The 15,052-nt window shown below is 54.6% G+C and overlaps 2 protein-coding genes across 2 annotated transcripts; both read left to right on the top strand.

Moving 5' to 3' along the window:
• The first annotated feature begins 599 nt into the window (after nucleotides 1-599).
• On the top strand, nucleotides 600-4,760 carry LOC122381632 (plectin-like). The gene is made up of 7 exons (XM_043366030.1): nucleotides 600-612; nucleotides 1,086-1,195; nucleotides 1,347-1,472; nucleotides 1,906-2,344; nucleotides 3,161-3,933; nucleotides 4,183-4,361; nucleotides 4,676-4,760. Exons 1-7 carry the CDS (start codon nucleotides 600-602, stop codon nucleotides 4,758-4,760), a joined length of 1,725 nt encoding a protein of 574 aa, XP_043221965.1.
• A 303-nt stretch (nucleotides 4,761-5,063) lies between these two features.
• LOC122381631 lies at nucleotides 5,064-12,793 on the top strand. The gene is made up of 7 exons (XM_043366029.1): nucleotides 5,064-5,118; nucleotides 5,199-6,262; nucleotides 6,630-6,641; nucleotides 6,771-6,873; nucleotides 7,868-8,036; nucleotides 8,931-9,136; nucleotides 9,895-12,793. Exons 1-7 carry the CDS (start codon nucleotides 5,064-5,066, stop codon nucleotides 10,038-10,040), a joined length of 1,755 nt encoding a protein of 584 aa, XP_043221964.1. The 3' UTR covers nucleotides 10,041-12,793.
• The last annotated feature ends 2,259 nt before the right edge of the window (nucleotides 12,794-15,052 follow it).

The raw sequence follows: 15,052 nt of genomic DNA, 5'->3' as shown, positions 1-15,052 counted from the left end.
TTGCTCGAATCATTTATCGCTGGCATCCTCGTGCCTTGTGTTCAGCCGTCTCCTGTGTTGGAGAATGAGATGACCTTTTATAAAGATTTTATTCATACGATTACATTTATTTTCATAACTTGCCCATTTTCATCAAGCTATTATAGTTGTTTCAGGTTGTTATTACATACTCAAGTTAATTGTTTATATTAACCCTCGTCGGCACGGGGTGATGCAACCCCCCTAACGTAATGGATGTTTTTTGCCCCCCCCCCAAAGTTTTTTTTTTTATTTCGCAAATAACTCTTAAAAAGCGGCCGATCGCGACGAAACTGTCAGTACCTTCGCGTTGATTGAGGGGGAGGGGGGGGGGGGGGTCGTACCCCCCTTGTGCCGTCGAAGAACGCAAAATGGCCAGTGTGCCGGCGAGGGTTAACAGCGCTCTAGCTTTTCATTTTTCCTTTGATATATCATATATACACTACATATGACGCATCATACGATTGTTTCTCGTTTCCGATGCTCGATGGTGATTGTCCCGCCTTACGACAATCGCCAGCAATGCGATCGTTTTAAAGAAGTTCATTCATCGGTCTGCTGCCTTAGCGTTATCTTACCTTATGTACCATCCACGTGAGTTGGCTGCTGTACTGTTTGCGTTCGTGTAATGTGTATATCAGTTGGACTCTCCTTCTTTCTCCAGCTACTCGGGAGAGGACTCTGACGGCGACCATCAGCCGGAGGACGACATTTTCACCTCCTCCTCCAAGGGATCGACTCAGCGATCCGCGAGACACGGTAACGAATAATTCCAGTCGACCACTGATATTGGGTGCCGGGCGAGTTGTGATTTGATCCGCGGCTCATCAAGTTTAATTTTGTTTTATTAGAGGAGAACACAATTTGAAAAAAATCTATGGTGTTTGAATTTTATGCCAAAATATTCTGCGTTTGACAACTTTTGACGCCTTTCAGCCCGGGTCCTTTATATTGTCGGGGTGCTGGCTATTGTCCCGTTTTCATATTCAGCTGTCCATCAGCTACAGACCACGGTAAAAGTTTGAACCTTATTTCGCCGAGGTCCTGACCTGTGCCACCGTTTTCAGAATTAGACGCCGCCTCCCAGCTGCAGGACATGGTGAAGGAGCTGCGGGAGCAGCTGGCTGCCGAGAGGGAGCTGCGCGACGGTCACCAGAAACGCGCCGAGTCGCTGCAGGTCAGACCCGCCCCCCTAGAAATGACCAGCGCTGCTCATATCGGAAACAGTTTAATTAAACATCTCATGGGCTACGCTTTTGGCTCCTTATTCTTACTCTGTTCGTCGCAAGGTGTTGGGTCTGGCTTTTCAACCGTGTGTCTGCCAACAGGAGGACCTGTTTGAGACCCGCACTGCGCGTGAGAGTCTGCTCAGTCAGTTGTCGGAGACGGCCACAGCGGCCGAGACGCTGCAGGGTGTAGTCGACGAGCAGAAACGACAACTCTCCGAGCTGCAGGTGAGCTGCCCTCGCTGAGTGCTGACCATGTACATACTATGTTATCCTGGGTGATTTCTTAGTGGGACATCGTATCATTTGGTGCTGCTTGAGGTAAGACTGATGACATTCTTTTGGCCGATCGGATTTTTTTTAAAATTCATTTACTGGCACCGCACCAGACGCACCAGACCCTAGCGTCCGGTGCGGTCCATGTTCATATGTTATAGTCTGACCCCCGCTCGTCCTTTTCGTTGTGTCATCCCTTCCCCTCGACGCTATTATATTCACCACGTTGCCCTTACCTCCTCCTAATCTAACCAGTCCTCTCTGACCCTCACTCTGCCCTCTCCCCGGCAGGAGGCGGCGGCGGCCGACCGGCAGCACCAGGCGGCCGCCGAACGGTCCCGCTACCCCTACCCCCTCCCGCTGTGACCGGCCCTCTACCCGGCAGGAGGCGGCGGCGGCCGACCGGCAGCACCAGGCGGCCGCTGAGCGCTCCCGCCAGGAGCTGCAGCAGCTGACGCGCGAGGCCGAGGCGCGTATCGCCCAGGTGCGAGCGGAGGTGGACGACCGGCTGGCGGCCGCGCGGCGGGACGCCGAACAGGAGTGGCGCGCCAGACTGGAGCAGCGGCTGGTAGAGGCCGGCCGGGAGGCTAACGACAGGGTGGCAGCGGCACGGGCGGAGGCGGAGGAACAGTGGAGGGAGAGAGTGGCGGAGGCCGGGAGGGAGAGGAAGGAGGAGGGGGATGTGGAGGCGAGGCTGGCGGCGGCGAGGGAGGAGGTGGCAGAGGAGTGGAGAGGAAAGCTGGAGGCGCGGGTCGCCGAGCTGACGGATGAAACGGAAAAGAAGGTGGCGAAAATCAAGGAGGAAGTCAATGATGACTGGAAGAGTAAGTTGGATGCTGAGATACAGAGGATGCGGGATGAAACAGACAGCAGAGTGGCAGAAGCCAAAAAGAGCGTGGAAGAAGAGTGGCAAAAGAAGCTGGATGCGGCCGTCGCTGAAGCTCAGGTTGGCCAGGAAGAAAAGCTGGCCGCCCTGAGAACAGATCTACAAAACGAGAACTCACTGCGAACAGACGCACAGCTGGCAGAACTGCGTGCCGCCGAGGAAGCCAAGCTCGCGTCAGTGAAGGCAGAGTTGACTGCCGAATGGGAGCAAAGGGCTGACGCGCGAGTGGCAGATGCGTTAGCTGAGGCAGAGGCTAAGTTTGCCGCGGAGAGAAAGGAACTAGAGTCGGAGTGGCAGTTGAAGACTGAACGCCAATTAGCTGATGTACGTGCGGAGGCGGAAACTTCGGCAAACGCGCTAAAGCAACAGATCGACGAGCTTCAGCATCGTGCTTTGGATGGGTCCTCGGATTTCGATGCTCGGATTTCGGCGCTTCGGGAGGAAATCGAGTCTCAGTGTCGCCAGGAATGGGAGGGACGGTTGTTAGAGGCGGAGGAGAAAATAAAACGGGTGCAGGAAGAGCTAGAGGGAGAACGGCAGGACGGGGCTCAACGTCTTGAGATTGAGTCAGAGAGGCGAGTGACAGAGACACGGAACGAGATGCAGGTAGAATACGAGAAAAGGTGGCAAGCCCAGTCGTCCGAAGCTGAAGAAAGAATCAAAGCATTGCAAGATAAAATCGAACGATTGCAGCGTAAACACGAATATAAAACATCCGATACTCAAACAGATGCCTCCCACTCTCCGTCTCGAGACGAACTCGCCGCTGAGATCCGCGCTGAACTCGAGCCCTCTGTTCGCGCCACGGTGACGGCCGAGCTGGAGTCGTCCCACCAGCGGGAGCTGACCGAGCTCCGGTCCTCTGCCGAGGCCGAGCGGGTCGCGCTGCGCTCCAACCTGGAGCGGGAGCACCAGCAGCGCACTGAGGCGCGCATCGCAGAGGTACGCGCAGAGGTGGACGCCAAAATATCGGCCACGCTGCAGAGAGCCGAAGGCACGCTGGCCCGGCTCAAAGACAACCTGGAGGCCGAGTACGCGCGGAAGGCGGCGGACGACGCGGCGCGGGTGGGCGCAGAGGCCGACGCCAGGGTGGCCGCCGAGGCTGCCAGACTGGAGGAGGAGCTCGCGGGGAGGATGAGTGAGGAGCGCGAGCGGTGGGAGGAGGGGACGCGACAGGCGGAGGAGGCGCAGGCCCAGGCGGAGAGCGAGATCAGACGAGAGGCAGCGGCACGGCTGGTAGAGGCGGAGCGGGCGGCGGAGCAGAGGATAGCGCAGCTTCAGAACCAGCTAGATGTCGCTGAAAAGGAGAGAAGAGATACGACTCAGAGTAAGCTGACTCTTAGTGAGACGGCTATTTCCAGACCAACTACCCCTCGCGTGGCGGCCAGTGAGCTCGATATCCAGATGCAGGAAGAGCTGGCCAGAATAACGTCCGACTACGAGCACCAGGTCTCCGAGATACGGGCCGATCTGCTGAAAGTCAAGGCGGTGTTCGAGGAGGAGAAGAGAGCATCCGACGACGAAAAGGTAAGCTGTCAGGATGAATGATGGAAGATTACCTTGTCGATAGACCTAGGTACGATTTTATCAGTTCAATGTCACTTAAGTTGATGCCACTTTATGTGCAAAATATTTCATCACCATGTCCCTTTTTGGCTGGGGCTGAAACGACTTGTTCACTCCCAAATATCGCCTAGGTGTGCATTGAATTTGATATAGGTACTCAGCAGCTGTACCGTGTACCAACATTTCCCCTATCTCCCTGCGTGTGCACAGCGTCGCCAGGTGGACCGCTCGGAGGCGGCGCTGTCGGCCGAGCGGCTCCGGTCCGAGCACCAGCAGCAGCAGCTGGCGGCTCTCTCGGCCGAGCTGGCAGCTGCCGGCGCCGCGCGGACAGCTGCCGAGACACAGCTGGTGGAGCTGCGCGCACAGCTGGCGCAGAGACACGCGGACAGGTATAATAACTGGGGGCGGGAGGAATCATCCAACGCGGCGTCAAGTTGGGAACAGTAATTATTTTCTGCAAAATATTTGTTGTCGCGTCTGATGGTTTGCTAGATTTTGTTGTGGTTGAAGTGTTGTGGTCGTCGTAGCATATATTTTTTTGTGCCGTGCTTATTTTGGCACGCTGATGTCTATGATCTATGGGGTTTGCCGATAAAAAGATTATTAGGTTTAATGCAGTTGAGCAATTATGTTTCTGCTGAAAAATGTAGTATGTACTGTTAAATGTGTAACTTCTGCTCCCCCATTTTTCAGACACTCTCAGTCGCGTGATACGCCACCCGCCGTTGGCTGTGAGCGATGCCGGGAAACAGACGTCCACCACCACTGCCAGTCCGCCTACCATGTAGACTCTCACCGTCCTCGGCCGTCAACGCACGGCGAACTGTGCACCTCTGACGCCAGGAGAGCCGACAGGTCGTGTCCTGCGTGCAGCCTGGCCCAGCCTCCATCGGGCGTCCCCTACCAGTCCTTCGGACCGCCGCGTCGTGAGGGCAGAGCCGTGGATACAGCGGCTGGCAGCCACGGTCAGTCCTTGATCAGTGTGGGTGTTCAGGTAGAAGAAAAGCCTCTCTCCTCCAGCAAGAAGTCGAGAGACATCTGCCGTGGCTCGGAGGAGCCTCGGCGCCCGTCGGGCCGGCGTCGATGGGACGATGGGGGCGCCTCGGATCCAGCAGAGAGTGACGCACCCGCCCAGCGGAGAGCCAGGTGGGAGGTGGACCGTCAGAGGTCACCGGACGGCCACCGCGGCCGTCGGTGGGCGGCGCGGGCGGAGCGGGACTCCTCAGAGGACAGGTCACCGTCCTCGCGGGCGGAGGACGCTGAGCGGGAGGAGCGTTCCCCGGAGCTGACCCAGCTGCGTACCGAGCTCGGGCAGAGCAGGGCACATGTGGCTGAGCTGCAGAGCTCTCTGAGCGAGACTGCGCGCCAGGCCGCCGAGAGACAGGACCAGATGGAGGCCCGGGTGGCCCAGCTGACGCGGCAGCTGGCGAAGCTGCAGCTCAGTCGGCAGCTGACGGCTCTGGGCGCGGCGGACGGCGGCGGCGGCCGCTCCAGGCGAGCCTCTGCCCTGGGGGCGGCGCTGGACCACCTCACGGCCACAGAGGAGGAGGAGCTGGCCCAGGGTGGGATGGTGACCTCCACTCCGCGCCGGGTCCAGTCGGAGGCGAGGCTGACCCGGCACCAGGCAGTGAGCGCAGGGGGACAGTCGGACACCCCGGCGCCGGCCCCGCGCCGCTGCCAGTCCGAGGAGGTGAAGGTGCACAGACCGAGCGACGGTCGGCGGCGCGGCGGCGGCGGCCCGCGCAGGGCACACTGCTCGCGGCGGGTGCTCCCCGAGGCGGCTGAGTCGGGGGTGTTCCCGGACTGGCGTCTGGGAGAGACGTCGGACGTCGAGCCGCCGCCCACCGACCGGTCCGAGCCCACCTCCTGCTCTGAGCCGCCGCCGCCGCGCTCAGAGCCGCCGCGGGCGCAGACGCGTCGCCTGCAGGCGCTGGAGCTGGCGCACGCCGAGGCCACGCTGCGCCTGTCTCAGGAGCAGGAGCGCTCAGCTCGACTGGAGCAGCAGACTCAGGAGCTGCGGGCGCGGTGCCGGGAGGCGCGGCGGCCGCCTCCTACCCCGCGGTCTCCAGGCCTGGAGTCGGCGCTGCTGTCCCAGCTGCGGCGCCTGCAGGAGACGGTCGGCCAGGAGCAGGAGCGGCGCGGCCTGCTGGAGCTGGAGCTGGAGCGGCTGAGCGCCGGCAGTGACGCGGCCAGCGCGCGCGTCAGTCGCCAGCTGGAGCGGCTGCTGTCGGAGCTGCGCCACCGCCCGCCGGCCAGCCAGACTGAGCTGCGGCGACTGATCGAAACGGAGGTGAGGCCGTGACACCGGATATAAACTCTGGACAGCTGATGGACGGTGGTTGACTGATTGCTTATAGTTATTTTGGGTCTTCTCATTCAGCATTACATCGGAGCTTGTTAAAATGGTCACGTTTTTCTCTGACATTCCAATGAATAAGCTTGCAGTTTCTCTCAGTTACGTGGCAGGGTGTTTGGCGTGTTTGTTTCGGACCTTTGACCTTGCTCCCTGTGTCTGAGTTTGAGGGCGAGCCGAGATATGCTGTCTGTATGTCGGTGTCCAAGTGCTTGTCCCGATCCCCCTATCTCACTTCAAAGGCGAGGAGCGTGATTTTTTTGATGTAACCTTTGTCTCACTCCTGACCCCGCCTGTGTCTCAGTTCGAGGACGAGGCGCGGTATGTGACGTGCACATGTCTCAGCTGTTCACACCTGTTCTGTATGTGTGTCAGTTCGAGGATGAGACAAGAGTGTTCTGATGGCACGAATTTCATGTGCTCATTCCTTTTCTGTATGTCCCAGTTCGAGGGCGAGGCGCGGCGCCGGGAGCATCTGGCCGAGGACCTGGCCGACACCCGGCGGCTGCTGACGGAGCAGATGGTGCGACTCGGCGCCGCCGTCTCCGGTGAGTACCCAGACGGCCGACACAGGTCACCGGTCACCGGGCGGGTCAGCGGGTCACACAGGCTGCTTGCATGCAGGCTTGCTGTTCTGGCCGTGGGTTCGATCATGAGTCGGGCCACGAAATAGATGACGAATTGATAAACTAACCAGGTCACAGGTCGGCCACCGGATCATGCCATGAACTCGTTCACGGATCGTGTCAGGTCGCTGGTCTAGTGACTGGTCGGGTCGACATGATCTGGTCACCGATTTTGTGGCCCTTGTTGATACACATAACACACTGTTACGGTATATCAGCCTGAGGGCATTGCATGTGCTATTGGGAGTGGATGTGTCAACTTTGGGATGGCCTAACATTGGTAGCTAATGGCTGGCATGGGGTGAAGGGTCACGGTATTGCTCCGTGCTCGGAAGCTGCCCCGCCACTCTCAGCTATAACTGGCGCTCTGAGGTGATATTATGGTGGAATGTGGCATTTCTGACAACCCTTTATTTGATCGGAATGCATGCCTCCGTAGTGGCTGTCTTGATGCTATTTATCGTTTTATCGTGACACCGGTGACTAGCGGCTGACGTTTCCTCGCTGCAGTCTTCCCCCAGGCGTCTATCACTATACGATTGATACTCGACTCATAGCTCAGAATTTAGTCTGAGCCAGCCCGTTGAATGAATCGTGCTTGATCTCACAAACGGCCGTGCAGCTAAGCGTTATCCTTTTTTATATCCTTTTGATAGACATGACTATGAGGACAGTCAAATATTTTATTTTGTTAGACTCTGATGGGAATTTAATCTTCCGATATTACCATATTAAGTGAGGAATGCATTTTTAGACAAGATAACAAAGAACTTTATAAGCTTGGATGAGAGATTGGCCGATAAGTTTTCAGCATTGTTTCAGCATACGCTGTTCAATTGACCAATGATCCAGACGGGGCTCACTGCTGAGAATTGACCAGAATTCAGAGCACTGACGCGGCGGTCCGTTTCGTTAGCTCGCGATAAGAGGGAGGAGACGTTCGTTCAGCAGTGTGAGCAGATTCAGCTGCTGTCGGCGCCTTCCACACGGCGCTCCATTGCGTCCCCGGTCAATGAGCGCCCGGTGGGGCCCGGCGGCCACCGGTCGGCAGTGCGAGCCGCCGACCTGTCAGTGGAGTCACAGCGGTGAGACTAGTGTGCTGTGGTGAATGTCCTGAACATGCCTGCCGCTTTTTTGCTTTTTGGCTCCCTCATTGTTTGGATTGGCGGGCTATGCTTGAATACGAGCCCTTTGTTTTTACTTATAATGCTAATGGATATTTTCATCAAGCTAAGTTTTTATCGCATTTCATTTCAATACTCATTTGTTTTCGGTTCTAAACCGTTTTGAATACCGGTTTCTCCAGACCGTTCAACATGACTGGATTGGATTTGCACCGTTACTTGTTTCCTCTTCCTTGTTTTTGCTTATGAATGGAGTAAGGGCTCATTCTCAACTGGGTATTGGTGCTTTGGCTTATAGTTGCTACTATGTAATTGCATGTTATAGGTTATTTTAGGGCTTTGGTGATGGTTATAACTTACATCTGTATTATAAATTAGGCTGCATGTAAGTTTACACTGTAACTATATAACATTTTTTTGGTCGTAACACATTAATTGTTATTGCATGACACGCTGTAATGCATTTTATACGCACGCATAATGTTGTTACGTCAATTTGTTTTTGTTCTTTGTTCTATTCACGGTTTGCGTTTTGTTTATTTTATCGCATAATTTAACGATGTGTGTCATATTTAACTATAGAATATATTATTAATTGTATACTTTAATGATTAAAGTCAATAATTTTCAGCCCGATACTTGTAAGTTATGTGAGGGTGTACGAATTTTCTGATTGCTGTATTTCCTTGCTGCTTTTTTATAGGAAGGCCGTGGGAAGATCATTTTACTACTCAGAAGGTCTGGCCGGGGGGGGGGGGGTGGGAATTCAAGAGATCTATACGTATTGCTATGCAAACGTATCCTTCCATCCCAGTTTCCCATGGAATTGACGTGACTTTCTATCGGCACAACCAGCATCGTGCCGCTGCTGCCGGAGCTGCGGGAACCGGCGCCGCTGCCCGACTTCAAGGCGCTGGCGAGCAGTGTGGTGGCGGTGCGGCCGGCCCCCTGTGCCACCAGCACCCCCGGGGAGTCCGTACGCCAGCCGTCAGCCGAGCTGTCCCGTCGGATACGACACGAACTGGACCAGAGCATCCGCCGCCACCTGACCGACGACCAAGGTAGTGCGGAGGGCGAGTGCGAGACGGACGGCTGGATGGTGGGTGGGTGTATAGTATGAAATGTGGCTGTGGACGCCAATATAGTGTAGGCCCTCGGTAACATACTGATGTTCGTTTTTGGATTCTGAAATATTATGTTTTGTCAGTGTGTTTGCTCCATTGTGTCTCGGGGCTGTGCGATTTGCATAAACCGTCATCATGCACGTAAACAGCCGATCACAAGGCTAATGCGTGCATCTGACTAATTTTTGGCGACAAGCACAAAAAAGCCTAGTTGACAGGCAGTCGACAGCTATGTGAATGACGACTGGCTGCTGACGGCTCGCTGACGACGGGTATGTGGTGGGCTCCACAGTAATTCCTCACCATCCGTCTGACAGTTCCCCGACCGCGGAATGGCAACATTTCGGACTTGTGTGACGAACGATCTGTGAGCCGGTCACCGCCAGTTTCAGCCCACGGCTGGAGGACGTGGCACTCGGCCACCGGCCTGTGATCCACCGGCCTCCCAAATCTGAGTCAATATTTGTCTAGCCAATGTGGAGTCAGATGAGGTGTGAACAAATTCAGGATGTTTGGCTTAGTCAACTCTGAGTCAAGTGGTTCGATCATGAGGCGATGGCCATTTCCCTGATTGGGTGCACCCTGTGAGGTGGAACAAAATTTCTCAAGTTTCTGTTTGATGGAATTATTTTCACTTCTGATTTCGCATTGTTCAGTGTCAAATCATCTCATTGACCCTTTTGTTTTCCTTTCAGAGTGGCACCGTGGCGGCAGCAGGGGCGGATCGGTGAGCTCGGTGACACCCCGCTCAACCAGCACGGTTCACGCCAATGACGAGGACGCAGTCAACCGATCCAGGAAGGACTACCTGGCCACGGTGGTCAATCTCTACAGCCTCTGAACAGCTGCGAGAAAAACCGACAGCTGTGGTCAATCTCTACAGCCTCTGAACAGCTGCGAGAAAAACCGACAGCGTTGGTCAATCTCTACAGCCTCTGAACAGCTGCGAGAAAACCCGACAGCTGTGGTCAATCTCTACAGCCTCTGAACAGCTGCGAGAAAACCCGACAGCTGTGGTCAATCTCTACAGCCTCTGAACAGTCGCGAGAAAACCCGACAGCTGTGGTCAATCTCTACAGCCTCTGAACAATGGCGAGAAAACCCGACAGCTGTGGTCAATCTCTACAGCCTCTGAACAATGGCGAGAAAACCCGACAGCTGTGGTCAATCTCTACAGCCTCTGAACAGTCGCGAGAAAACCCGACAGCTGTGGTCAATCTCTACAGCCTCTGAACAGCTGCGAGAAAAACCGACAGCGTTGGTCAATCTCTACAGCCTCTGAACAGCTGCGAGAAAACCCGACAGCTGTGGTCAATCTCTACAGCCTCTGAACAGCTGCGAGAAAACCCGACAGCTGTGGTCAATCTCTACAGCCTCTGAACAGTCGCGAGAAAACCCGACAGCTGTGGTCAATCTCTACAGCCTCTGAACAATGGCGAGAAAACCCGACAGCTGTGGTCAATCTCTACAGCCTCTGAACAATGGCGAGAAAACCCGACAGCTGTGGTCAATCTCTACAGCCTCTGAACAATGGCGAGAAAACCCGACAGCTGTGGTCAATCTCTACAGCCTCTGAACAGCTGCGAGAAAACCCGACAGCTGTGGTCAATCTCTACAGCCTCTGAACAATGGCGAGAAAACCCGACAGCTGTGGTCAATCTCTACAGCCTCTGAACAATGGCGAGAAAACCCGACAGCTGTGGTCAATCTCTACAGCCTCTGAACAGCTGCGAGAAAACCCGACAGCTGTGGTCAATCTCTACAGCCTCTGAACAGCTGCGAGAAAACCCGACAGCTGTGGTCAATCTCTACAGCCTCTGAACAATGGCGAGAAAACCGACAGCTGTGGTCAATCTCTACAGCCTCTGAACAGCTGCGAGAAAATCCGACAGCTGTGGTCAATCTCTACAGCCTCTGAACAGCTGCGAGAAAACCCGACAGCTGTGGTCAATCTCTACAGCCTCTGAACAGCTGCGAGAAAACCCGACAGCTGTGGTCAATCTCTACAGCCTCTGAACAGCCTCGAGAAAACCCGACAGCGTTGGCCAATCTCTACAGCCTCTGAACAGCTGCGAGAAAACCCGACAGCTGTGGTCAATCTCTACAGCCTCTGAACAGCTGCGAGAAAACCCGACAGCTGTGGTCAATCTCTACAGCCTCTGAACAGCTGCGAGAAAAACCGACAGCTGTGGTCAATCTCTACAGCCTCTGAACAGCTGCGAGAAAACCCGACAGCTGTGGTCAATCTCTACAGCCTCTGAACAGCTGCGAGAAAAACCGACAGCTGTGGTCAATCTCTACAGTGTACAATCTGTAAACTGTACAACATTTACAGTCTACATACTAATATTCTGTAGATGTTGACAGTAGAACACTACCGAGCAAGATAAATACGTGGAGAACATCTGCATTATATCTGGGGTCTACTGCCTCCAATAGTTCGAAGAAGGTTACTCGACGATGACTGGTCAACAGCTACACTCCGCTGCAGCGTACGGCAGTTCTGGGTTAAAGTGGCTGCACAGTACCCAACTTCAAAGACCCTTACGAAGACTAGGTACCAGACCTTCGTGGGAAGACTGCACCCACTACAATCATTGTCTACAGTTAGTAGGCAGTGCAACAAGGACTGACTGGTCAGTAGTCACCTTGATGGTCATCTGCTGGTATCCTGTCGTGACCTTTCGGAGTGTGACATCAGCTACGAATGAGCTTGCGATGGCCAAGCCCATATTCATAGTTTGGTTGGAGTTCTGTTAAACCTTTGCCCCGTGTATTCTCCGAGGGCAGGCCTAGTCAGTTCTATGTAATGCGCTTGCGTATTCTAGTCATTATATGTCTATTGCCTTATCATGTGCCACTTTTCAAACTGGTATCTGTTTATGTTGGGTTCTAAGGGAGGCGCATTTTGCGGTTCGCATCTCCGTCAGTGTCTGTGGTCACTAATGCGGTTGGTGACCACGGAAGTCCTACCGAGCTGGGGCCTCAGATCCTTCAGTATTTTGATTTGTGAATCACTCCTCTGCGCTGTGACTAAGAGCTTGTCATAACTAGTCACTGCTACCGCTATCAGGTCACTGTGTAAGCGGTAGTGACAGCGAGTCTTGTCTTGGGGTCGGAAAGGGAAGAGTAGTAACTTAGTAAGTGTGAACCCACCACCCAGTACACCTCCTCGGCGTTATGACCGCCTACTGGGTCAGCACTGCGTGATATTTCCACACCCCACGTGTGTGGTGTAACGTGATCTCGCTGTGTGCCGCGGGCCTGGACTGGGGTGAAGCGTGCGGGTATCGTTATCTGGGACCAAACAGCGTACCTGAGCGGTCCAACTGCCGGCTGGCTACACCGAGCGATGAGGGGTGCGCAGATGGCAGCGGCCGACTTGTCAGCACTGTGTGTCGCACTGTGGGTTTCCAATGTTTGTGCTCTTGTGCTGTCCACGGCACTTGGGCTGGGTTGCACCGGTCGGTATTGTGTTACATTTTGTGTTACTCGTAAACGAAGTGCATTTCGCTCTAGTCAATTCCGTCCAGAACTATTTTCAAAACGCACATGAATATTTATGTGAATAATACATATATTTGCATATAAAAATGTGTCTTTGCAGGTTCACATGGTTTCATGAAGATAAACATATATCAAACAACTAACCCAATCTCACCTCAATAAATACCACATCAATCAAACGTTCATACCTTAATCAGCACCTTAAATATAACTGGACCACCAACGGCCAGATAAACATACAAAATTAACTTAATCTTAACCATATGTATGTCACAGAACGTGCTCGCATATACTTCGTTGTGACGACTCTTTGGAAAGGACCATGGGCGTACACAATGTGTGCGGCAGCATGGTGCTTCCCTATGAACTGGTGCGCACTGGCCGACCCCGTCGACTGACTAGTCACCGTATAAAACTCTCCAGTTTATCACAGCCTCTCCTGGCGGGCGCCCAACAAACAATGGCGGCTCCGGACCGTGTCTGTCGCACACATGGCGATTTTGGCAGTCCCACTGACACCACTCCCGCCCCGGGGCCCGAACATTGTGCCACAAAATCGAGCACAGCTGACGTCTTCGTCAGAGAAGACCTTTCTCTCACCCGCGCGGTAGGCAGTGACATTTTCATGGCAAGTTAAACAGACCTTTTGGAGAGTATTATGCGTGCCTCTCTGTGCTGCCACTAAACTTGTTTGTGCCACTTGGCGCGTATGGTTTTGTTTCCAGCGAGACAATACCATGTATGCCATACTTCTTCACTAGTCACTACCGTGCGACCTGCTGTACGCACCTAGCGATGCGATACACTCCGGTGGTCTGCATAGGCGGCGGAGCGGGGAGGGCACGGGGGCACCGTGCCCCTTTGATTTTGGCATTTTAACATTAGCCCTATGGACGTTGCATGGAAAGAATGGGACCAAAAGTCGGCAGTGGCCCCCCCCCCTTAATTGAAGGTGTTCCGCCGCTTCTGGTGGTATGTACCGGGATCCGCAGCCTACACCTTCTGACTGCTCTGTCGACGGCAGCAGCAGGCGGCGCGGCAGCAGCTGATGCACTTGCAGACGATGGTGATGGCCACGATGACCATGACGAGGTCGACCACGACGCCGAACGCCGTTGTCCACGACCCGCCCGATTGCAGCCAGGTGGCTGGATTTAGAGCCCTGCGGAGGGACGACACGGTCAGATGAGACTGGCTGGTTGATAACTAGTGGAGTGATGGAGTGCTGCAGTGGTGGTGTGACTCGGACTGAAAGTTCGGGGATGTGATGCTGAGCAGTGAGTCGGCAGCGCAATAACTCATGAACCAAGACTGGCCTGTTGTGGTATGGAGAGGGGTGCTTGGAACTATGCTAGCATCGTCGGCTGGTCGAACTGCATACGAATGAACGTCTGAGCGGTAGCAGCAGCGGTGCAGGCCGGTTTCAGTGAGCGCAAAGGGCCTGCGCTCTGAGAAACGACCACTACATGTCCAGCCAAACCTCTGAAGTATCAGCAGGCGTCGGTTTACTGCCGACATTGGCATTCAGCGAAGACTGTGATGGATTTTGCGATGCGATTTGCAGGGACATAAAGTACAGAAACACCATTCAAACGGTCCTCATTTATTGCCCATCTCATCAATAATACACCACGGGGCATCAAATGCCGGTAAAAATCCTGGGGCCATGACCTCATCTCGTGGCAGAGGGGCTATCTGAAGTGGCCTGATGGTGTTTGTAAGTCGTAAAATGTGAACAGGCGTGGCTCGTGCAGATGATTGCCCGTTAATTGTGCGCCCGTTACGTCTTTGCTAGCTCATTACGATCAGTCCACATGATGTTAGTTATTACGCTGTTATACAAGCGGATATGCTTGTTGATAATTTGCTGGCTGATGAAAGTTGAGACATTCTTATCCAATTGTGAGTCTCATTTCGTCGTCACCAGCTCGCCTAATGGATCTCCTTATGCCGTCAGTCGGATTGGTCCCGTCGTATCAAGGCTCACCCGAGGAATCGCTCCACGTTATTGGTCGGGTTGGTCCCGTATTGTCTGCCCCTTCACCTGAGGAATCGATCCATGTTGATTGGGTTGGTCTGACTCCACCGTGGCGTTTAGCCTCACCTGAGGAATCGCTCCATGTTGTTGATCGGGTTGGTCTGTCCGTCGACGGTGAGCTGTGAGTCGGGTCCGGTGTCCCTGTGGAGAGTCTCCAGCGGCTGGCGACTGATGGGCAGCTGCCTGCACAGGGCGGCCTCCGCGCTGCCCTCGGGCCTCAGACACATCTCTGCGTCCTTCTGGTCGGCGGCCAGCGTCACTGGCAGCCGGAGCCGCAGCCGGCGCTCGGCCACCAGGCTGAACCGGTA

The sequence above is a fragment of the Amphibalanus amphitrite genome, unplaced genomic scaffold, assembly GCF_019059575.1.
Source record: "Amphibalanus amphitrite isolate SeventyFive unplaced genomic scaffold, NRLGWU_Aamphi_draft 000123F_arrow, whole genome shotgun sequence".
Taxonomy (NCBI): Eukaryota; Metazoa; Arthropoda; class Thecostraca; order Balanomorpha; family Balanidae; genus Amphibalanus; species Amphibalanus amphitrite.
Note: the sequence above shows the minus strand (reverse complement) of the source record. Positions and strands in the feature narration are given on the sequence as shown.

Excerpts from the sequence above, each read along its gene's own strand:
- LOC122381632 (XM_043366030.1), top strand. Across the intron at positions 1,196-1,346 it reads AACGCGCCGAGTCGCTGCAG|GAGGACCTGTTTGAGACCCG; the intron begins GTCAGACCCGCC and ends GTCTGCCAACAG. Across the intron at positions 2,345-3,160 it reads AGTCAATGATGACTGGAAGA|ACGAACTCGCCGCTGAGATC; the intron begins GTAAGTTGGATG and ends CTCCGTCTCGAG.
- LOC122381631 (XM_043366029.1), top strand. The coding sequence starts at position 5,064 with ATGGGGGCGCCTCGGATCCAGCAGAGAGTGACGCACCCGCCCAGCGGA. Across the intron at positions 5,119-5,198 it reads CCCGCCCAGCGGAGAGCCAG|AGGACAGGTCACCGTCCTCG; the intron begins GTGGGAGGTGGA and ends GGGACTCCTCAG. Across the intron at positions 6,874-7,867 it reads ACTCGGCGCCGCCGTCTCCG|CTCGCGATAAGAGGGAGGAG; the intron begins GTGAGTACCCAG and ends CCGTTTCGTTAG.